Source organism: Lissotriton helveticus, chromosome 8 (assembly GCF_964261635.1).
Source record: "Lissotriton helveticus chromosome 8, aLisHel1.1, whole genome shotgun sequence".
Classification (NCBI taxonomy): Eukaryota; Metazoa; Chordata; class Amphibia; order Caudata; family Salamandridae; genus Lissotriton; species Lissotriton helveticus.
Window position 1 is genome coordinate 1,038,487,008 of NC_136069.1, and position 20,277 is coordinate 1,038,507,284.

A 20,277-nucleotide genomic window follows, 5' to 3' on the forward strand; every position below is an offset into this window, starting at 1 on the left:
GTCTATTGACTTTCTGAAAAAGGCTGTCTGCGGATGCGTTACTCTCCTTGCATGTTCAATGTAAACATGAGTCTCTGTTCGCTGTGTACCTCTGAATACAGTATACAAAAGCCAAACCTGATGGCTTTGTCAATGTTGTTACCTACTTACAACCACTTCACATATAAAATATGGAGCCAGTAAATTTCCTCTGCAGACCTCAATTTAAGTATGGGTCTGAAAATAAAGCCGAACAATTTACTGTGCAAAGAGCCGTTAGTTACACTCTTTAGCGAAAGAAAACTGGTTTGGACCACAATCAATGCCAGTGACCTGAGTATGCGGCCCTCAAAGGTGAAAGGTAACAGGGAAACCAACGCATTGTACATGAAATGTATAGCCTAAAATCACATTGAAGAACACGCATTCACCTACCTCTAAGGTGTCTCCATCTGCTTCACCTTCCAGCTCAACAGCACTACCCACTGCATCTGTGATAATTTCTTTGACCAGACAACAGAACCTGGAAGTAGGACAACATGGTAAACCACCAATGAAAAACAGTGCTGCTCATGCGACGAATAAAGTTACTTAAATGTGCAAAGTAAGCAACCAGATATTCAACATTTAGAGACTGCGCACAAAATACTTGATTTCTTGGCTTTGATTATTTAATCTACCTGAATGCTTCACCCTGAACATTCCAACCTTCACTACATTTTTATGATTAAATCTTCTGTCTTGGAGACCATAAAGTGTGTACGGATTGGCTATTATGATAAACTTGGCCAATAGCCAGTTGTCCAGCTACACCTAGACCTCAAGGCAGGGTCCCGATCTGTGGAATCAATGCATGTGATCACCATCCAGACAGTCACCCACTCGGAAGCCAATAGATACGTATGTGTGGATCTATGGTAAATTAATAGTTTACAAGATACCATTTAGATATGGACGTGGGACATCTGGGACGCATCATGTCCTTACACACATTAGTTCTCTGTGTAAGCCTGATAACCCATGGCCCGGTGTATTAAACGGTTTTTCCTTTAAATAGTCTGTAAGGTACAAAGTGGGAGGCTTTGAAATGGAGAAACACAATGTATCAAAGTACACTGCATATTGAACATTTTATTGCATCAAGCCCTGCTAATGCTTCAAATACTTGCTGATTGCAAAGAGAAGGAGTGGCAAGAGGGCATCCTACTTTTCTTTGTGATGCATGATGAAATGAATGGATCAATAGTTTCCAACCGGCTGGTGGTCGCAAACCAACGAAGGTTATCAAGTGCCGTTGTCAGTTTGTAATCATTATACAGTGGAAGCTGTCTCTTAGATGTTGTTTTATTGATGTGATCCTTTTTGGTGTGGTGACCTCTGATAAAGGAACAGTAGTCGCAACTCCAGAAGTCTCCTAGAGGCTCTTTCATTGATGTGATACGGTTTTTAGTGCTGTTACCTGGAAAAGGAATAGGGGTCGGCACGCCAAGAAGTTAAAAAGGAGAATGCAGGGACAGAGTTCTGGTGTTCCTTGTAGGCATCCGTCTCTGCATTAACAGGTGAGTGCCAGGACTTTTAAGAATCCTGCTCATGAACCTTGACTAAGCAGGATTTCTGTGAATCCTTGTAACCACCTTTTTTTGCACTGGGCCAACTGGTAAATCAGGCATACTGCAAAGAATTAGCTAGGTCGCATCAAAGATGTTGCTCAATCACAGTTCTGTGCTACCACCCAGACAATGCTCATTTGGCCCAATGTTACTTCACAGCCCTCAATTATCAACAAGCAAGAGATATTATTAATCATCTGGAGGGTACAGCAGAGTACCTCTATAACCCCTGTACACCCTCAGAATCATCCACATTTCGTCTTCAGGATGGTGCTTCCACGGTATAGTTGACAACATGGGGGAGGAGGCAAGCACCTCAGCATCGGAAAGCTTCACAAAACTTTGGAGACAATTACATTTTGGTAAGAATCACCGTTAATCTTCAACCAAACGGATTCAACCAATTATTTGTAAGGATCAGTTAGCGGATCATTGCTGGATGGGTAAAAGAGCTAGGAATTAATGTCCTCTTCAGTGCACCAGGCCACACCCCCTATTTTTAGTAAGCAGAGGAACAGCTAAAAAGGTGTAGCAGGTGTTGTGCACCAGGGCCCAGAGTCCTGAGGGGATCACCCAACCCTCATCATTATTTTACTAATCATCATTTGTCAGGGCAGATATTTTCCATGCTCACACTATGGACCATGACACCCTTGTAGACCACTGGCAGAAAAACCTTTTAAAATTATCTTTATACAGGAACATATTTTAGAATCTTCAAATGTACACTACTCTCCATGACCTGTGTGTCAGTGCTTCTGCAAAGAGCAAACATTTCCAACAGTACTGAAATGGAAAGCTTTACCTGCCGCACTGGTCTTCAGTAGAAAAGTATATTTGGAAGTCATCTGAATTATCATGAACATAAAGAAAACAACATCGTTCATCAAACTTGGATATGCTGTAAAAAAAAGAAAAAATCCTTAATCGAGGAATTGTCCAACACTTACTGAGTTTTGTGTAATGCACATAAACATGTTCACCTAATTTAAATATTTATTTTATGACAAAACATTTAGGCAGAATTCTTAGTGTCTTTGCAGAAATAGTTACTGTACTCAGACTTTATCAGCAATTCATTGCACAGTAACAGAATGTATATAGAAGTAATGCAGTAAGTCACCAGGGCATAAGCAGGGAAGCAATGGGAAAGGGAAGAGGATGGAGAGGAACAGGCAGGGGAAAACAATAATCTATAAGAGGAAACATAAAATGGAGAAAGATCAGAGGGCCTAGTGGGAATTGACAAAAAGGGCCTACATGCAGAGCAGTAATGGATGTGACAATGTTAAACAATACTATTATTAACTTATCAAACAGGATACTCAAAGTGATGAGAAAACTGTCTTGTGGTTTGGACTCCTCTTTTGTCCCTCGTCTGGTTTCAGTCATGTGGAGACATGCATTGACTTGTTTTGATTAATAAGAAAATGGAAATTCAAGCAGTGGCACCATCTGAGACAGGGTGCAAGAGGGAGAAGCTGCAGCACCGGGGTACTCAACTGAGATGACACCATGAATTCGACCATTGGGGTAAGTGACATTCCTATTAACCTGCATATATTGGAGATGCATGAGCAAGAGGGTATTGACACAAAAAGCATAGACGTTCTCCTAGATGAGTTGGGTATAGCATATGAACAATCCTATCCCAGTTTAGTACCCGAATCAACATTTTATCTTAGATGCCCTGTGACGATATCAACACTTTTCATGAAAAGATTTTAGAAGAGTTTGTGAAAATTGGAAGAACTAGTCGAGTTGAGAAGTGGATCTGACAAAAGAACAGAGACAAGCTATTGATTCACTTGCAAGTGATGATAGCATAATTATCGACCTCACAGATAAGGGTGGGAATATTGTAGTATTATTAAGAGAGATGTATATCAAAGAGGCAGTGAGACCGCTTAGTGATGGGGCCTGCTATGAGGTCATTAACAAGGAGACTTACAACAAAAGTATGACAGATTACAGGGTCATGCTAGAAGGATGGAGGGATAAAGGGTTGCTTGAGTTGGTGAAGTATAGCTACTTGAGGTCGGAATTTTCCTGTGTGACTGTATTATATTTGCTCCTCAAAGTGAATATCGGCACAAAACCTTTCCAAAAAACAGTTCATCCACCTTAGCTCCTTCACAGAAGGTTTCGTGTTGAGCCATCAGGCAAGGGCCAAGAAAAAGAGCTGGTCCCAAAAATGTGATTCCCTATGTGAATTCTCATAGGAAACCTTGCTTTCTGATAGAGAAAATATGGCTGAACAAAATTGGCAAAATGTTATCCAGAAAGCATGCTTTATGTGATCTGGTGTACATCTGTCTAGCTGTTTTCGAGAAATGTGCAATTAAAGATGGGGGTTCTGTTGGGCATGAAGTGGTTAACCCTAAAAAACAATTACTGATATCTGGATGGTTGGTCCCAAGGTACTCCTCCAATACAATACTGTGGTACTACCATGGTACCATTATTCTAAAAATACTTAGATCTGATTGGTTGTGGACATTTTTTCTACTGTCAGTCATTCCAGTACCTTGGGACCGGTACTGGTCCTGCTGTACCAGAATTACCTGATTGGATTGCCGCAACATCAGAGAAAATGCTGCAGCTGCAATTACTGGACTCGGGGATTCGGTTCCTGAATCCTGCGAAAAAAATTAAAAAGGACAAATAAGGGGAAAGGTTCAGCACTCCTTATTACTACTATGGGATACAGTGCAGCCCCTGTGAGGCACCATAGTACTTCTGTGATATTTGTGCTACTGTGGGAGTACTGTAGTACTAATAATAGTTATGAAAAAAAAGGAGAATAGCAACTTTCTGGTGGGTTGGACGAAGAGCCTTGCCTATATATATAATTATATAGACATGCATAGTGGTATTACACAGGCAGAGAGAGCGTGTGAGTAGTTATTGGTAGGCTAGATTTTATAATCAGAAGGCATTTTCTGGTTTTGCTAATAACTTTGGTGCCATTTGACGAATCCGCCAAAAGTGTCCAAAAAGGTCAAGTTTTGTGTAGACCCATCAAGCTTGGGCCCCAAAAAAATGGAACCACCCAAAAATTACATTTTCCATTTTAACTCACACAGGATTATTTGCACCTCAGTAAAGAAAAAAATGACTGGAAAGAATAACACCATATTTAACATTTAAGTGGAACTTTACCCTAGGAAGTACTTTTGCTTGGTTTTTTGTAAATCCGTTTGGTATTTTTCATGAAATTAGCATTTAAAAAGTGTTCCGCTTTGGACATGATGAGGTTAACATTTAGAGATAACCATGGTCTCTAATTGGCTGGCTGTCAAGGATTTTTTTTTTATTGCACTGGGCAACTAAAACTCTTAGCCTTAGCCAGAGGTGTGACTTTGGCTGATTTCATTTAAATACATTAAGCAACTTTTTTTGAGAAGTCTGTGCTACTAAAAGGTATTGTCCTGACTTTGGAGGGTTAATCTGAGAAAGCTTTTTGTATCTCTAGACCATTATTTTGGTGAACAGCTCCAAACCTGATCTCTGGGATTGCCCGCCAATCCACAAAATTCCCAAAATAAACAAAACAAATTAGACGAGTGAGCATTTTCTCTCTGATTGGCTGGCTACCACATTTTAGTTTCAATCGCAACTACAGGACACAGGGCTGAGCCAGCCTCCATATCCTGAAAAGACAAAATGGCCTATAAGGTGGGAAGCAGAGGATCCGGCAGGACTGTGGCATGGACATATGCCAAATCGAGGAGTCACGGCCTGCCATAGACAGCACCTACAGGGTTAATTATCAGGGTGCTTGCAACCCCTGATAGGATCTCCGGATAGGATCTCAAATTGCCAGCATTCAGTCTAATGGGAAGCCTCGCCCTTCATAGTTTCTTATTTTTTAAACTACTTTACTCCAACAAATAACAGATTTTCTGAATAGAGGCGGTCCATTTAACAGGCATAACAATTCTCTAAAGATTATTGGCCTAGTGTCCTAATGAATAAACATTTTACTGATCAACAGATGTGGAACAAATACAACATTTTAATTTTCCACCTACAAAAACAGGATTTCTGTAGTTTAAAATTTAGTCTTAATGTAAGAACAATTATTTTGGAAATAGGCCTACCTTATTCCTCTGATGGAGGAAGCTGTAAAATTCCATTCATGAATCCCTTTCTGGAAAAAAAAATAGTTTTAGCTCAATTTCAATTCAGAATTGGAAACATATATTTTATTTGAGCTCATTAATAGCCTAGGATGGGATTACTATCAGGCATTTCAATCCCTCAAGCAAGATGTGTGTGGTTTGGTAGTAGCAAGATTGTTTAGTAGGGAGAAAGGGCAGAAAGACTGCCCAAGCGAAGTAATTATTTTGGTAAAAAAAAAGAATATGCATGTACAGAAGGCTATGTTAGGAGCCTGTTGCAGAATGCCAGAGTTGCCCATTAACAAGCTGACTAGTCCTAATATCACCTTATACCTCTTTCTTCCTCCAACGTTCACTTCCTGCCGCTTTATCGCACTCTAACTGGCTTGTTTTCATTTTGTCTTTCCCCCATTGACACAATTTACCTGTATTTATCTCCCTCCTTCTTTCTTGTCTTTCTCTCTCTTGCTCTTGGATCACAATATGATTGATGAAAAATAAGTCCCAGTCTGCAAAAATGCGTGCCAATGCAGTCCCCACCACCAGCGTACACCGGCACAAACTAAGCAATGGCCAGCCTTTGTTAAGGACAAATATTTTGTAACAAGTGCTTAGAGATATACAGCTTAGGCTGCACTAACAATGTTGAAAACAAGACTTTTAAGTGTCATCATGCACCACATTTATTGTAGTGCATCTGGGCGAACTGGGTGCTGGGATGTCAGGTAGTATGCTCCATACCACCTTTGTGTGATCTGAAAGGTGCTGACTTGACCAGACTGGAAAGCAGGTATAATTTCACAATGCTCCACTAGAGATACATGCACTTGCAGGGATGGTGCCCGAAAGCAGAGGATGGCCTAAAAAAGCAATAGTCAAAACATACACACATCATTGCATGCTTGCCCGATGCAGTCCTCCAACTCGTCAGAGAGCTAGAAAAGATTACATGTCTCAACATCCCCCCATCTATAGAAGGACACTTTGCAGTTCTGGTCTGCATCCTTTGTAACATAGGCTGTCCCCCTGGATCAACTGTGAAAATAAATGCCATGCCACACAGTTCACCGATCCATGAGTACCATGGATTCCCGGAGGACATAATGCTACCTAACTACAATGACAACATGGCTGCACGAATGCTATGAGTTTCCTGACACTTTTTGACAGGCATTTAACACATTTTCCTCACTGCATTGTACTGACGTCCAAACACATCAGCAACTGGCTGTTTTCAAGGATGATCTGCTTTTCATTCACGGCAAAGAATGAGTAAACTTCTACATGTAAGGCTTGGTCTTGTGTAGAATTAGGTTGAAATAAGTTAAATGGGGTGAGGTTATTCTCAGAGCAGTTGCCATGGAGAACCATTGATTTAATCCCATTCAACCCTGATTTCTCCCCACATCTACAACTATTTAATCTTCTGTACATTGTAAGCACAACCTCCCAGTAGAGCAACTAAGAAATGAGGTGGAGAAAAAAGGGGGCATAATGAGATAAGAAGCACTGAAAAGGGTTTCTTAGTCTGGTTCACCTTACATTCAAGGCTCTGCAGTTATTGTCTACCTTAGAGGTTAGTGTGGAATGTAGGCATTTACTAGAAACAAAAGTGTGAGCAGGTGGCTCAGCAAATCAAATGCTTGCTGCTGACAGTTGGTATGATCAGCATAGCACAAGCTTAATTTCCAGCAAGACCAGTAGAATTTCTCATTTTTCAGTACATGTTTATGGTGTAATTCTTCAGAAAATCTGGATTCTTTACAAACGTGTGGGTTTGCTCCTAGTTGCCCTGCTGGGTGAAAGGAGACACATGTGGAATATCGTAAAGTCATCCGAAGTGTAATCTGCCCACTCCATTCATCATTCCTCTGCTTTTTGAATACATTACCCTCTTAATAAAGATGGCAGTCTCCCGCGCCCTCAGCATACTGATCAAACAATAGGAAGGAGAGAAGTTCAAGCCTTAATTTTTCAGCTGAATTGAAAATTCATTCTAGGGAACTTTGCTCTTCAGGGCCCACACTTCTGCCATGTCTGCAGTAGGTGAGGCATGGATTTTATAAGTTGGTTGTTACACAGAAAGATGTTGAGTGAGTTCTTGGGGGTCGATTATGATGGCGGTGAATCCGCATCCTCCGGGCCGGTGGAAGCTACCGCCGGCCCGGAGGATGCGGATTCACCACCACGGTGACAGAAAATACCCACCGCCAGATTAGGATGGCGGTGGGATGACGTTGGGAACAGCAGTGGACGGCAGGTCAGTCCTCCGCTGATCCGCGGGATGATGAGCGCTATTTGGTGGCGGTGTCTGCAAGACACCGTCAGCCAAATTAGGATGTGTGGTGAAACATGCTTTTCCGTGGCGGCTTTTCCGCCATGGAAAAGCATGTGGAACTTTGCTTCAGGGGCCCCTTGCGGGCCCCCAGGGTGAAGGCGGGGTGGGGGTGCACATGGGGGGTACCTATGGTACCCCCCTGCATTTACATGCACAAAGCGGCAGGCACCGCACGGTGCCTGCCGCATGGTGCATGTAAATGCAAATCATGCATTTTTAACCTTGCGGCGGGTGCTGCTTCAAGCAGCACCCGCCGCAAGGTTAAAGATACGGGATGTGACCGCCAGGGTGGCGGTCACATCCTAATTGCAACAGAGGGCCCGCCGCTGCCCCTGCGGACGGTCCCTCCACCTCGGGGGTGGCGGACGGACGCAGGTCCGTCCGCCATCCTAATAGGCCTCTTAGTTCTTCTAGGCCTGTTCTCATTGGTGGGTGGCATGTTGATTCCCGCTAGGGAGAACAATCTTACAGTTTTATCCTTCAATGTGGTCCACCATTTTATGGTATACATACTTTTAGAACTGTGGAGCCATCAAACCTTTCCAGGTTTATTATCATTAATTTATTTTACGGAAAACATGCACATCACTGGTACAGTACTTGTGTTGATCAATAATGCGCTTGTTATGCATTAGCATACTTTTCCAGCAACAAACATATTATCTAACAGCGAGAATGCCCAAAGACATGAATGCTTGCTTTACAAATGCAGATGTTACGGTATGCAATTAAAATTTACTCCATTAATTACCGCTCCTAAAGCAAAACTTTTGACATTTTCAAAATCAATCACACACATACAGAGACAATAAATCATACATGTGTAAATCAGTGTATAGAAAATGTTACATACGTCAAAGGAGACTACAGAGTGTAGGATTCACGTCATCCATACTGTTAGGCACTTTTTAAGAGCGCTTGGTCTTGAGAAGCACAAACTCACAATTCCGAACATAAGACAGTGTTTGGGATTGACTTTAATAATAAGAATTTATTCCTACACGAACAAAGCTTTCTGAGCAACATCAGGATCGAAAACGTGGGGAAAAAACATCATTTTCTAACACGCAGCTTGCATGCAGCACTTAGATGGCAGTTCATACCACAATGTGCTAGATTACAAATGTAATTTATGAACCACACAGTAGGAACAGAATCTTGGTGTCAAAAGTAGTAATCAACAGCGCTATCCACATAAATACTGTTCTTCAGCCGCGGTCGGAAGTAGGAGTTCCTGCAGGGCGGTGACGTAGGGAGGACGAGGGGCAGCGTGGGGGTTAGCAATGTATGGATTACGGAGTTTAACAGGTAAGTAAACATATAAATAAATAAAATGAATTCCGTTGCGCGCACTGCATCGCATTTGGTGATGCAGTGCAAGCAAAGAAATTCATTTTATTCATTTATATGTTTACTTACCTGTTAAACTCCATAATCCCTACATTACTACCCCCCACCCTACCCCTCCCCCTCCCCACATCACCGCCCTGCAGGAACTCCTACTGCCGACCGTGGCTGCTGTTCTTTGATATGCACAGTGCATGTCGTTTGCAGCAAGTATATTAACCCTCTGCACTACCTTCTCCCATCTCTCTCCAGCAGGTACATTAATAAATCACCAGAGTTAACGTGACACTTTTATTGTTGCCTGGATGCTGCTGAATATAGAAGAAACTTTGCAGTGTATTCCAGCCTTGGTGTTGTTCAAAATAGACAATGACTTGTTGGCCAGTCCACAAACACTGACCAGAGTGCGCGTGCTGTTGCTACATGGATGCAGCGCTCAACATAAAACGATGGCAATAAATGTGTTATTCATGTTACGTACACACTCGCTGGACCACAAGAAAGTTTGAACCTGAAATGTGGGCTCATTAATAATAATTTCTGAAGTTTTGAAGCAGGGCATTTGAAAATATTGGGTCAACTCCAAAAACAGATAATCTTATCTTACTTTACTTGTTGCTTCTGTTAGAGGTTTACCCAGGGCCTGCAACTTGCAGGGGTCACAACGAACGGCACCACCACAATGGGAGTCGGAAAATTGAGATTCTAGTTGAGTCGATTTCACTTATGGCCTGGTCCCAAACTTGATTCTAGTCAGTCACTGTGCAGTCTTGACACCCTACACCCATGCAGAAGACGTGAGTCTGAATCAACTCCGAGACTGCGCCATGTCATCGCTGATCTTACTGCCATCTGGGGGCTGCCCAATAATTTTTACCGGAGCCTTCATCATTGGTGGTGCTTTTGCGTGCTACCAGATTGATGGCCCTGGGACCAGGTCAGCAGTCCCAAACACGGTGCTACACATCCATTACCAGGCACCACATCCTCAGCTAAGGTAGTGTGCAACAGGCTCTTGCTTGCACTTACCCACAAGTGCTGCTAGCTTCAGCACGTGTAGTCAGTCACTGTCCAATCATGCCCAGCCATGATGCACTCGCTTCATGCTCATTCGCTTAGCTTCCTGGCCCAGGTCCGCAGCAGATACATACAATGTATCAAATTAAGGACTGCACCGGCTGGCCCGGCCTGGAGTCACCATAACAACAAGTAAGGCAAGTTCTTTCCCCCACCCAGGCCCAACTTGCAGGTCATCATGGCTTCAGCACAGCAGTGCAATCAAGCGGTACTCACACTGCTGCTGATTTTATGCCACCAGAGTGCTTGCCGAGGCTAACTAACAGCCAGGGATCGCAAGCAAGGTGGTAGGAGTCGCAAACATTGTCTTAGGCTACCCCTTTTCACTCTTTCCTTCAAGCTAAGGTTTTCATAGGATACATCCAATTTGTGTTCTATCAAGATTCTAGGTGGATGTGATCATATTGAGGTAAATAGGAAGTGTGCAGAACCTAATGCTCCGTCTCTTTCCTCTACCAGTATCTTATGGGGATAGACATGGCTGAAAGCAAGGATTTCTGAGCAGCATCTAATGATTGTCCCAGTGTGAGGTGGATCTGTTTGAGACATAACACAACACAGTTTTCCCAGCTCTTATCAGTGCTGGCCCAATAGCCACATTCTACCTCAATGCCCTGATGGGATAGAGGCAGGATCAGTTACTGAGACCCCACATTTCTTCCTCAAATGTTATTACAGAGTCATTTCAGAGTCAGCATTGGCTTGACAGATGTTCCCCAGGTACTTTAGTAACTCTTCCCTCCCTATGGATCTCAGAATGCCATTTGGTGTTCCCAATCCTGAGCTGTCCATTAATGGTTCTCTGTGTTTTACACCCTTGAATATGCATGTAGTGTGTCACTCTAAGCTGAATGTGTGTGAGTAACTCACTAAGCTGAATTGGCAATTTGGGTGCTTCATTCTGTGCTGCAAACCTTTGTCACACCTGAGGATTGTGTGGAACTCATTATGCTCACTATAGCATCCTCCCCAGCCAGGGGACTCACCAGTGACTACGCCACAAATGGAGCTTAGTATAACACTTTAATCTTCTGTGTGTAACTGCAAGCCCAATGTTCTAAACCTGCATTCAATTCACTATGCTCTAATGCCTACGTCACAGTTCTACGGAGTCCATCAGGAGCCATAAAAGTTCCATCATTACAGACTCACACGACACTATACCTCCCCCTCTCTTAAATAAGAAATTGCAATTTGTTTTACACATGAATTCAACTAGAGCTCTTCAATGAGTCTTCGTGGTGCTTGGATCACACGCCCTGAACCGTGTCTTCGGAAACTGGAGACAGGCAGAAGAAATGTCCATGACTGGTGTTGGTGAGGAAACAGCAGCAGTCAGGGGTTCTTCACTTATCCTTTCAGACTCAATCTTTATAATGACATCAGTGCCTGATGAGCGATGAGCCACATGCCGGAAATGCAAGGAGTCTCGCATAATGGACTTCCCAGGATTCTGGCCAATAACCATGTGTCCTGTTCTGGTCAGAGCATGAAATTGTTCAGCATTGAAAGGAGCATCAGACTTTCGTTTTCTATGCTGACGAACAATAACTTGATCTCCTCTAGTGAAGGTGACATCTTTTGCATGTCGACGCTTGTCCGCATAGGCTTTCATTTTCCTCTTACAATCCAAATCTTTCATGCATGTTTCTTCCTCATTATTGGCTCTCCTGAACATCAAGGTTGCAGGGCTTTCACCTGTTGTCAAGTGAGGGATTGAGCGGTAAGCTTGAAGAGTGGAATTTAAGGCAGCTTTAAGGTTAAACTTTTCCAGGACAGTACACCGGACAGCTTTCTTTAGAGTACTCATGAAAAGATTGCCAAGGCCAAAAGCCTGTGTCCAAAGAGGGGTACTCTTCTGGTACTTCACAATAAGATGACTGAGAAAGTCTCTGAATCTTGACTGTTGAAAGGTCTGCTATTGTCAGACTTAAAGATCGGAGGAACACTCTGTAGCATCCTGCTACCAATAACCACAGACACAGTTCTCCATGATACTGGAGCTTTATTCTCTTGCAACCAGCTTCTCCCCTGTCCCTACTCTATCTGCCTCTTCCCTTGTCTGTCCCCTCCTCTTCCTGTCCACCCCTGGGCTCCACCCACAACCACTAGCCTGCTAACTTCATAACATCTCCCCCTTTTGTAACAAAACAGACAAACACACTGACTTCTCAGTCCATTTCTTCAATAAGTCTTTTGGGTGGACGTGCGTCGCGATGAGGCCGTGGCGACCTGGCTCGCGGACTAGTATTGTTCAGTGTCTCATTGGCCGGACCAGTGTTCTCGCGACCAACTGAATGTGGTTCTTCTGAACTGGGAGTGTCCACTTCACTCATCATGGTTCCAGTGGTATCTCGTGATAATTTCTTAAAATGCGAGATGTTTCTCGTGACTCGCCGCTGCTCCGATTCCGCGGTCAGCATAGTTCCTTTCTTTTTCGTGATCAGCAAAGGTTCATCCTTGAACGGGCAGTCGGTCTTCCTCTGCTGTTCTTGCTTGACGAGAACATGGTCCCCTTCATGTAAGGACAGTGACCTCGCTCTTCTCCGGCGGTCTGCATATGACTTCATTCTGTCTTTACTGCGCTTGTCTGTTATCATCATCTCTTGATGGTCTCGTGCGGGTGATGATGCTCGCAGAGCCCCTTCCCACGTTGGAATGCGATTCCTCATGGGACGTCCCAGCATGAGTGTCGCCGGGCACTGCCCAGTCGTTGCGTGAGGAGTTGTCCTGTAAGCTCGGAGGACCTCGTTAAGGGCCACTTGTAGATCTTTACCCTCCGCGGTAGCATGTTGAAAAGTCTTTTTGAGTGTGGCCATGAATCTCTCGATTGTTCCATTGGCCTGTGGCCAGAGGGGTGTGATCCTGCGATGATGAAAATCCAGGTGTTTCGCAAATGCTGCGAAGTCTTGCCCATTGAAAGGGGGTCCGTTGTCCGTTTTCACCTTCGTGGGAACTCCCCATGTTGCAAAGACTTCATCAAGTACTTTGAGAGTACTAGAGGCGTTTGTAGACGGTACAAAGTATGCCATGGGATATCGAGAATGCTCATCAATGATGGCCAGCACATATTTGCCCGATGACAGGGGTCCATAGAAATCAATGGCGATCTCTTGCCACACTCCAGGTGGCAGGGTGGTCATGTGCAGTGGTGCTGGAGGATCACTTTTGCTTGTGAGCTGACAGAGGTGACAGTCCTTCAAGGTAGCTTCTACCAGTTGATCGAGATACGGAAACCATACTCGTTCCCGTAGCGCACGTTTAGTCGACACAATCCCCCGATGCCCTTCATGTGCAAGGGCAACCACTCCTTGCCTTAGTTGAGTGGGGATTACGATCCGCCGGTCTCGCAGTAGTATGCCATCAGTGGTGGCTGACAGTTCACCACAGACATGCCGGAAGGCTTGCATTTCTTGTTTGATAATGGGATCAGTCTCTTCATCCTGAGGATCATGTCTCCACCTGTTGTTTTGAACCCTGCGAAGGACTTTCTGCAGGACGACGTCTTGGGCCGTACTCTCTCGGATGGTATCCATGGGGATAGCTGGAGGTAGGGCTTGGTCGGTCACAAAATGTATGTACTCTTCCGCGATAGACGACGTGGAGGCTGACAATGCAAGTGGGTGCCGGGACATGTAGTCAGCCGGGTTTTCCGACTTCCCAGGCTTTTGAATAATGGTGAATGTGTACTCCTGTAGCCTTAGGCCCCACCTTTCAATCCTCGGGGGCATCTTGGATCGTGGGTTTCCATAAATGGTGACAAGAGCTTGATGGTCTGTGATTAAAGTGAAATGTTTACCGTATATGAAGACATGAAAATGTTCACATGCCCACACTACGGCAAGACTTTCCTTCTCGGGCTGCGAGTATGCCCGTTCCGGGTCAGTCAGGCTACGGCTCGCATATGCAATGATACGACGTTGATCTGAGTCATTGTTATACTGTGCCAGGATGGCTCCAAGCCCAACAGGACTGGCATCCACAGTTATCTCAGTCTTTCTTTGTGGGTTAAAATATGACAGGTGATCCGCAGATTCCACCGCCTTCTTGATCTCCTTGAAGGATTGTTCACATTGAGGAGTCCACTCAAACGGTTGACCTTGTTTGGTCAAGATGCGGAGGGGATGACTGATCGTCGCGTAGTCCCTGATATAGCGAGCACAGTAACTGGCCATGCCGAGGAACGATCTAAGTTCACTGACGTCCTGGGGGCTCTTGGTGTTGTTCAGAGTCATAATCTTGTCAGGATCAGGTTTCATGCCAGCGCCTGAGAAAATATGACCAAAGAATTTCAGTGTGTCCTGGTGAAACTCGCACTTCTCTTTGTTTAGAGTCAGGTTTGCCTCCAATAAAGCATGGCAAACACGATTGAGTGCGATATCGTGTTCTCGTAGATCAGAACCATATACGAGGATGTCATCGCTATAGTTGAGCGTGTTAGGAATGTTTTGGATGACTTGCCGAATTGCCTCCTGAAATATTTCGGCCGCGGAGGAAACTCCAAAACTCAGTCTCTTATATCTGAACAACCCCAGATGGGTTGCGAAAGTGGTGATGTATCTTGACCTTATATCTAGTTCTAGCTGATGGTAGCCTTTATTTAAATCCAACTTGGAAAACACTGTTGCCCCATTGAGAGCGGAGATCATATCGCTCAAATGTGGTCCCGGATGTCGTTCTCTTTCGATTGCAGTATTGGGCAGGCGCATGTCCACACAGAGTCTGACTTTGTTGGCCGTGCCCTTCTTGGGTACTATAACTACTGGTGACACCCACGGTGTTGGACCATCTGTGCGCTCGATGATGTCAGCAGCTAGCAGATCCTGGAGTTCTTCCTCAACAGCGGTCTGGAGATGGAACGGTACCCGTCGAGGGTGTTGAGCGATGGGTCTGACTTGTTCATTGATATGTAACCGCACTTGGCAGTCTTTCAATTTGCCTAATCCTTGAAATAGTCTGGGAAACTGACGGGTTACATCTTGGTTGCCGCTAACCTTGAAAAGGATTTCCACTAGGTGAAGACGTTCAGCTGTCGGAAGGCTCAGTAGGCAGTCTGCTTCTGGGCCCTTGATAACATGGATGACCGTTGATATGGTTGTGTTGTCATGTTTGAGGGTCGTCGAAAACTTTCCAAGGCAGGGAAGTGGCTTCTTAGCCATCCACGTGAAGACTCTAACTGGTGCAAATGTCAGAGGAGGACGCGGACTCATTCTTTCATATTCGGTGACCGGAATATAGTTCAGTGATGCACCGGAGTCCAATACAAACTTTGTATCATGATTGCCAACTGTGATGTCCAACCGAGGATATGTCTTCAGTTGGTCCGGATCTGCAGCTAGGTTCAGGTATTCAATGATGTATGTTGAGTCTCTGGATGATGGTCTAGATTCCTTGGATGGTGACCTCCGTTCCCACCTGGACCGCCGTGACTCTCTGCTGGAGTGTGACGACCCAGAGGACTGCTCAGTCTGTTCTTGGACAGCTCACGCATGGTGTCTTCGAGTGTCGGACCGGGACAATCTCGGAGTACTGCTTCGTGCGTCAGACTGGGATGTCCTTGTGGCACCACTTCGTCTCTCCTTGTTGTATTCCCCACACATCACTTCGAAGTGATTAGTTCGACCGCACTTCCGACATCTCTGACCCATGGCAGGGCAGCTATCCACATGGGGGTAATCATACCCACATCTGTAACATTTCCTCACTCTCTCTGGTCTTCGCTCCTTCTTCCACGGCTCTCTCCGCTGATATTTTGACTGGTCTTGACGAGAGGGCGGGCGTGACCTCCATTGTCTGTCTCTCGAACTCCTTCGACTGTCACTTTTGGCGTGCACACGCCGCACTTGTTCGCGACTCCCTTTGTGCCCCGTTTCGATATCAGCTGCATACTCCTCTGCCTGATCATAGACTCGTGTCATCTCCTCTATATCATCTAGGCTATGTTCTTTTCTCAATAGTCGTCTCCTCAGTTGGTCGGAGTGACATCCATCTATTATTTGTGACTTTATTGCAGCATCTGTTGAGAAATTATCAAATTCACAATGCTTGGCTAGTCTCCGCAGGCGCATCATGAAGGCACTCATGGGTTCTTCCTTCCCTTGACGAGCCGAGTGGAATGTATGGCGTTCGTAGTCTACGTTTTTCTTGTGAAGAAATCTTTTATTCAATGCGTCACGCACTTTGTCATAGGTATCCGCCTCAGCAGCAGGAAGGTCCTTGATTATTTTGACTATCTCCCGCCCCGCCAGGTTGCGCAGGGCAATCAACTTCTTCTTGTCCACAGTCACTTCCGATCCTTCGATGTAGTCTTCAAACTCTTCCAGCCATTCTTGCCATCTGGGACCCATGCTTCCCCCAGTGGTCACTTTGAGAGGTTCGGGTGCTCGCAGGTGCGACCCACCTGCAACCTTGGGCTTGACATCGTCTGGTTGCGGCGGATTAGTTTCGTCATCAGACACCATGTTGTCTTATGCGTATCCCGCTTCCTATTTGCCTCAATGTGATGTTTGTTTGCCAATGCTTATTTATTGGCCAATGCTTGTTTATTTGCCAATGCTTGTTTATTTTCTGGTGCCAATGCTTGTTTCTTGGCCAATACTTGTTTGTTTGCCAATGCTTATTTATTTGCCACTGCTTGTTTATTTGCCAATGCTTGTTTATTTTCTGGTGCCAATGCTTGTTTGTTTGCCAATGCGTGTTTACTTACCAATGCTTGTTTCTTTTCTGGTGCCAATGCTTGTTTCTTTGCCCAGTGCCTGACTTCAAAATGGCCGCCTTCACACTACACAGGGATGTCCTTCCCCGATGCCTGACTTCAAGATGGCCGCCACCAGTCATCCACGAGGCTTGCTCTCCTCAGTCACAGCTCTTCACCAGGCACTTTCTAGGGACAGCACTCACCAGAATTCGCTTTCCTCTGCTTGCCACAGCCACTAGGTGAGGTTGGGGTGGGCTCCCGCCTTACACTGCACTCTTCGCGTGCCTCGGCACCGATACCATGCCAAATCTCACGCATCGGGTGTGAGGTTTTTTCGATCACGGGCATTCGAACCCTGGTTCTCCGGCGCTCAGTCGCGCTCCTCAGCCGGTCCTTCAGGGACAGATTCTCCCACCGCTGGGCACCTATTCCAAGTCTCTGGGGGCATAACAGGGTCGGATTGGGCTCCCGACTCCTGTCTTCATGAGGGCCACTCACGTTACACGCTTCCGGCGTGATTCGCGTTTTTGAGCGCGAAGTACTTCTCTTTGGCACCGAGCGTTTCAGCGATCTCTCAGTCACTCTTCTCGGCTCCCTCACGGTCAGCAGAGGGGCCGAGTCGCCTGCTGATGGCCTCTTCAGTTTGGGCGGCAGCTCAGTCACATTCAACAGCTCGATCTCGACTGCTGCTCGGGACAGGGTGTTTCACGACGTGCTGTGGGTTGTGGGTTTTCTTATCCCACCCTCGTCGCCAGTTGTAGCATCCTGCTACCAATAACCACAGACACAGTTCTTTATGATACTGGAGCTTTATTCTCTTGCAACCAGCTTCTCCCCTGTCCCTACTCTATCTGCCTCTTCCCTTGTCCGTCCCCTCCTCTTCCTGTCCACCCCTGGGCTCCACCCACAACCACTAGCCTGCTAACTTCATAACACACTCCAGGTCGCAAAGATGCTGTCTAATCTCTCAAAGACACATTCTTGAGTGATAGATGAGAAATCTACAAACAATGGAAAGCAGGAATATTCATCAACGATCACTGTCAGTTTAAGCCCGTTGTCAAGAGGACTGAAGCAGTCCACTGCAATTCTTTCTCATGTATACATTGGCAACTTTGACATGTTTAACCAGTATTTAGTGGTTTTCAATGACAGACAGTTGCATAGATGACTGGCCTTTAATTCTCTTTCAACTCTCTCATTGAGATCTGGAAACCAGACCTCGGAGAACTTGTAAAGTGGCAACAATTCCACAATGTCCTTCATGAACCACTTCAATAATATGTTGTTGCAGACTACCTGGAATGAGATTTTTCTAACCTCTTAGAATAATACCTTCCTGAGTAACGGACAGATCATCTTAGACTTTAGATATTCGCTGTGACTGGTAAGAGGTTAAGAACGCTGGTACCAAGACTGATGCGTGATAATGTCTTTCAGTTTTAGCATGCCACTGTCTTGACTTGTGGCAGTGACATCTTAGAATGAGTGTCAGGGCATTGTAGAGGCACACATGAGAATTAGTCGGCAGGGTTCTGATCTTTCCCTTAACAATGCATGATGGTGTAAGTATACTCTTGCAATCACAAATCCCAACGTTTAATGAGAGAAGGCACTTTTGCTTTTGGATTTCCAAAGATAGTCAGCAATGCTTGACGATTGATCACAAGCATGAAGGGCTTCCCATACAAGAATATGTGGAAATGTTCACAAGCCCACACCACTGCTAGGCTTTCTTTCTCAGGTTGTGAATAAGCACGTTCAGTTTGGGACAAACTTCAGCATGCATATGCCAGAATACATCTTTGAGCTGTTAGGTGCCCGCTGTTCGACGCAAGGATGACGCCCAACCCGCCAGGGCTAGCGTCAACAACAACCTCAGTATCAAGCGTTGGATCAAAGTATGCCATTTTAGTAGTGGTCTCAATAGCTTGCTTGATTTTCTGGAAACTTTGTTCGCATTCATATGACCAAAGAAAAGAAACATGCTTTTTTGTGAAGTCTCTTAAAGGTGCACTGACAGTGGCAAAGGCTTGTATGTATCTAGAGAGAAGGCTGGCCATGCCAAGGAATGTACGTAACATGGAAACTTCTTGTGGGGGACTGGCAGTTGACAGCGCTTGCACTTTAGCTGGATTTGGTATCATGCCCCCATCAGAAAAGATATGGCAAATAATTTTAACTTTGTCTTTTGCAACTCACATTTCTTGGCATTCAAAGTTAAACTGGCATCAGTGAGTAGCTGATACACTTGAGTGAGAGCTTTGCCATGCTCCATCTGTGTCCTACAGCCTACAAATGTATTTTAAGTTATGTACCCGTGTATTTTTGTGCAGACTCTGCTTCGCCAGGGTGCTCATGTACTCTGTAAATCCCCAAAATATGCCCAGTACCATGAAACCCGCTTTGACAGACTTGCCTTTCATGTTCAGGGACCTCTTGCACCTCACGGACACATACACTGAATCCAATCTAGCATTCCACACACACTACACAGCTCGCTCCTACACAACACATTGTATCAACACATGACCACTGTGGGCACTCAAACCACAAACAGGTCATGTTACATATGCTCACTGATACCCCACACTCTAGGTGCAGACAGACTTTCCTTACCGCAAGCTACAGCCCCCGAGAAATCCAAATGTCTCATCTACTTGTATCTTTGTAGGATTAGAACAAAGATACAACTCAGTAGAGTGGAACCACATAAAGTAGTAGTAAACATCACCCGACACGAGTCCAGTCCCACAGTACTGTATCTTTTTTCTGAATCTAGTGACATTCAAACAGAGTTTGACAGGATGCACAGATTGGGTACTGTAGGCGAGGACTCTGTTTGCCCTGAGACTTCGTAGAAAAGAGGTTATTTAAGGTAGCAAAGCCACCACTCCAGTTTGCAAACAAACCCACCTTGGTTTATGTCTGTGGTCCCTGGATGACCCTTAACGTATTTGAGGCTGTCTTATTCAATGACAAATGGATCCCCATTATGGAATTCCAGTGTAGGGCCATTCATTTCAATAATGCCAAAAGAAATGAGGCCTATGGGAAGGGATCGAACTCCAGCATAGGCATCCCATACCAGGAAATCTGGAATAC

At 45.0% G+C, this 20,277-nt stretch overlaps 1 protein-coding gene across 2 annotated transcripts in view; it reads right to left on the bottom strand.

The window, feature by feature from the left end:
* MAP3K15 (mitogen-activated protein kinase kinase kinase 15) overlaps positions 1 to 20,277 on the bottom strand; it is a 1,227,172-nt gene that overhangs the window by 346,262 nt on the left and 860,633 nt on the right. For both annotated transcript variants that reach the window (XM_078657886.1, XM_078657885.1), the window contains exons 12-14: positions 5,693 to 5,742; positions 2,395 to 2,490; positions 415 to 502 (exon numbers count right to left, since the gene is read on the bottom strand). In XM_078657886.1, the coding sequence (XP_078514012.1) occupies positions 415 to 502; positions 2,395 to 2,490; positions 5,693 to 5,742 (234 nt within the window). The remainder of the gene's footprint in view (positions 1 to 414; positions 503 to 2,394; positions 2,491 to 5,692; positions 5,743 to 20,277) is intronic.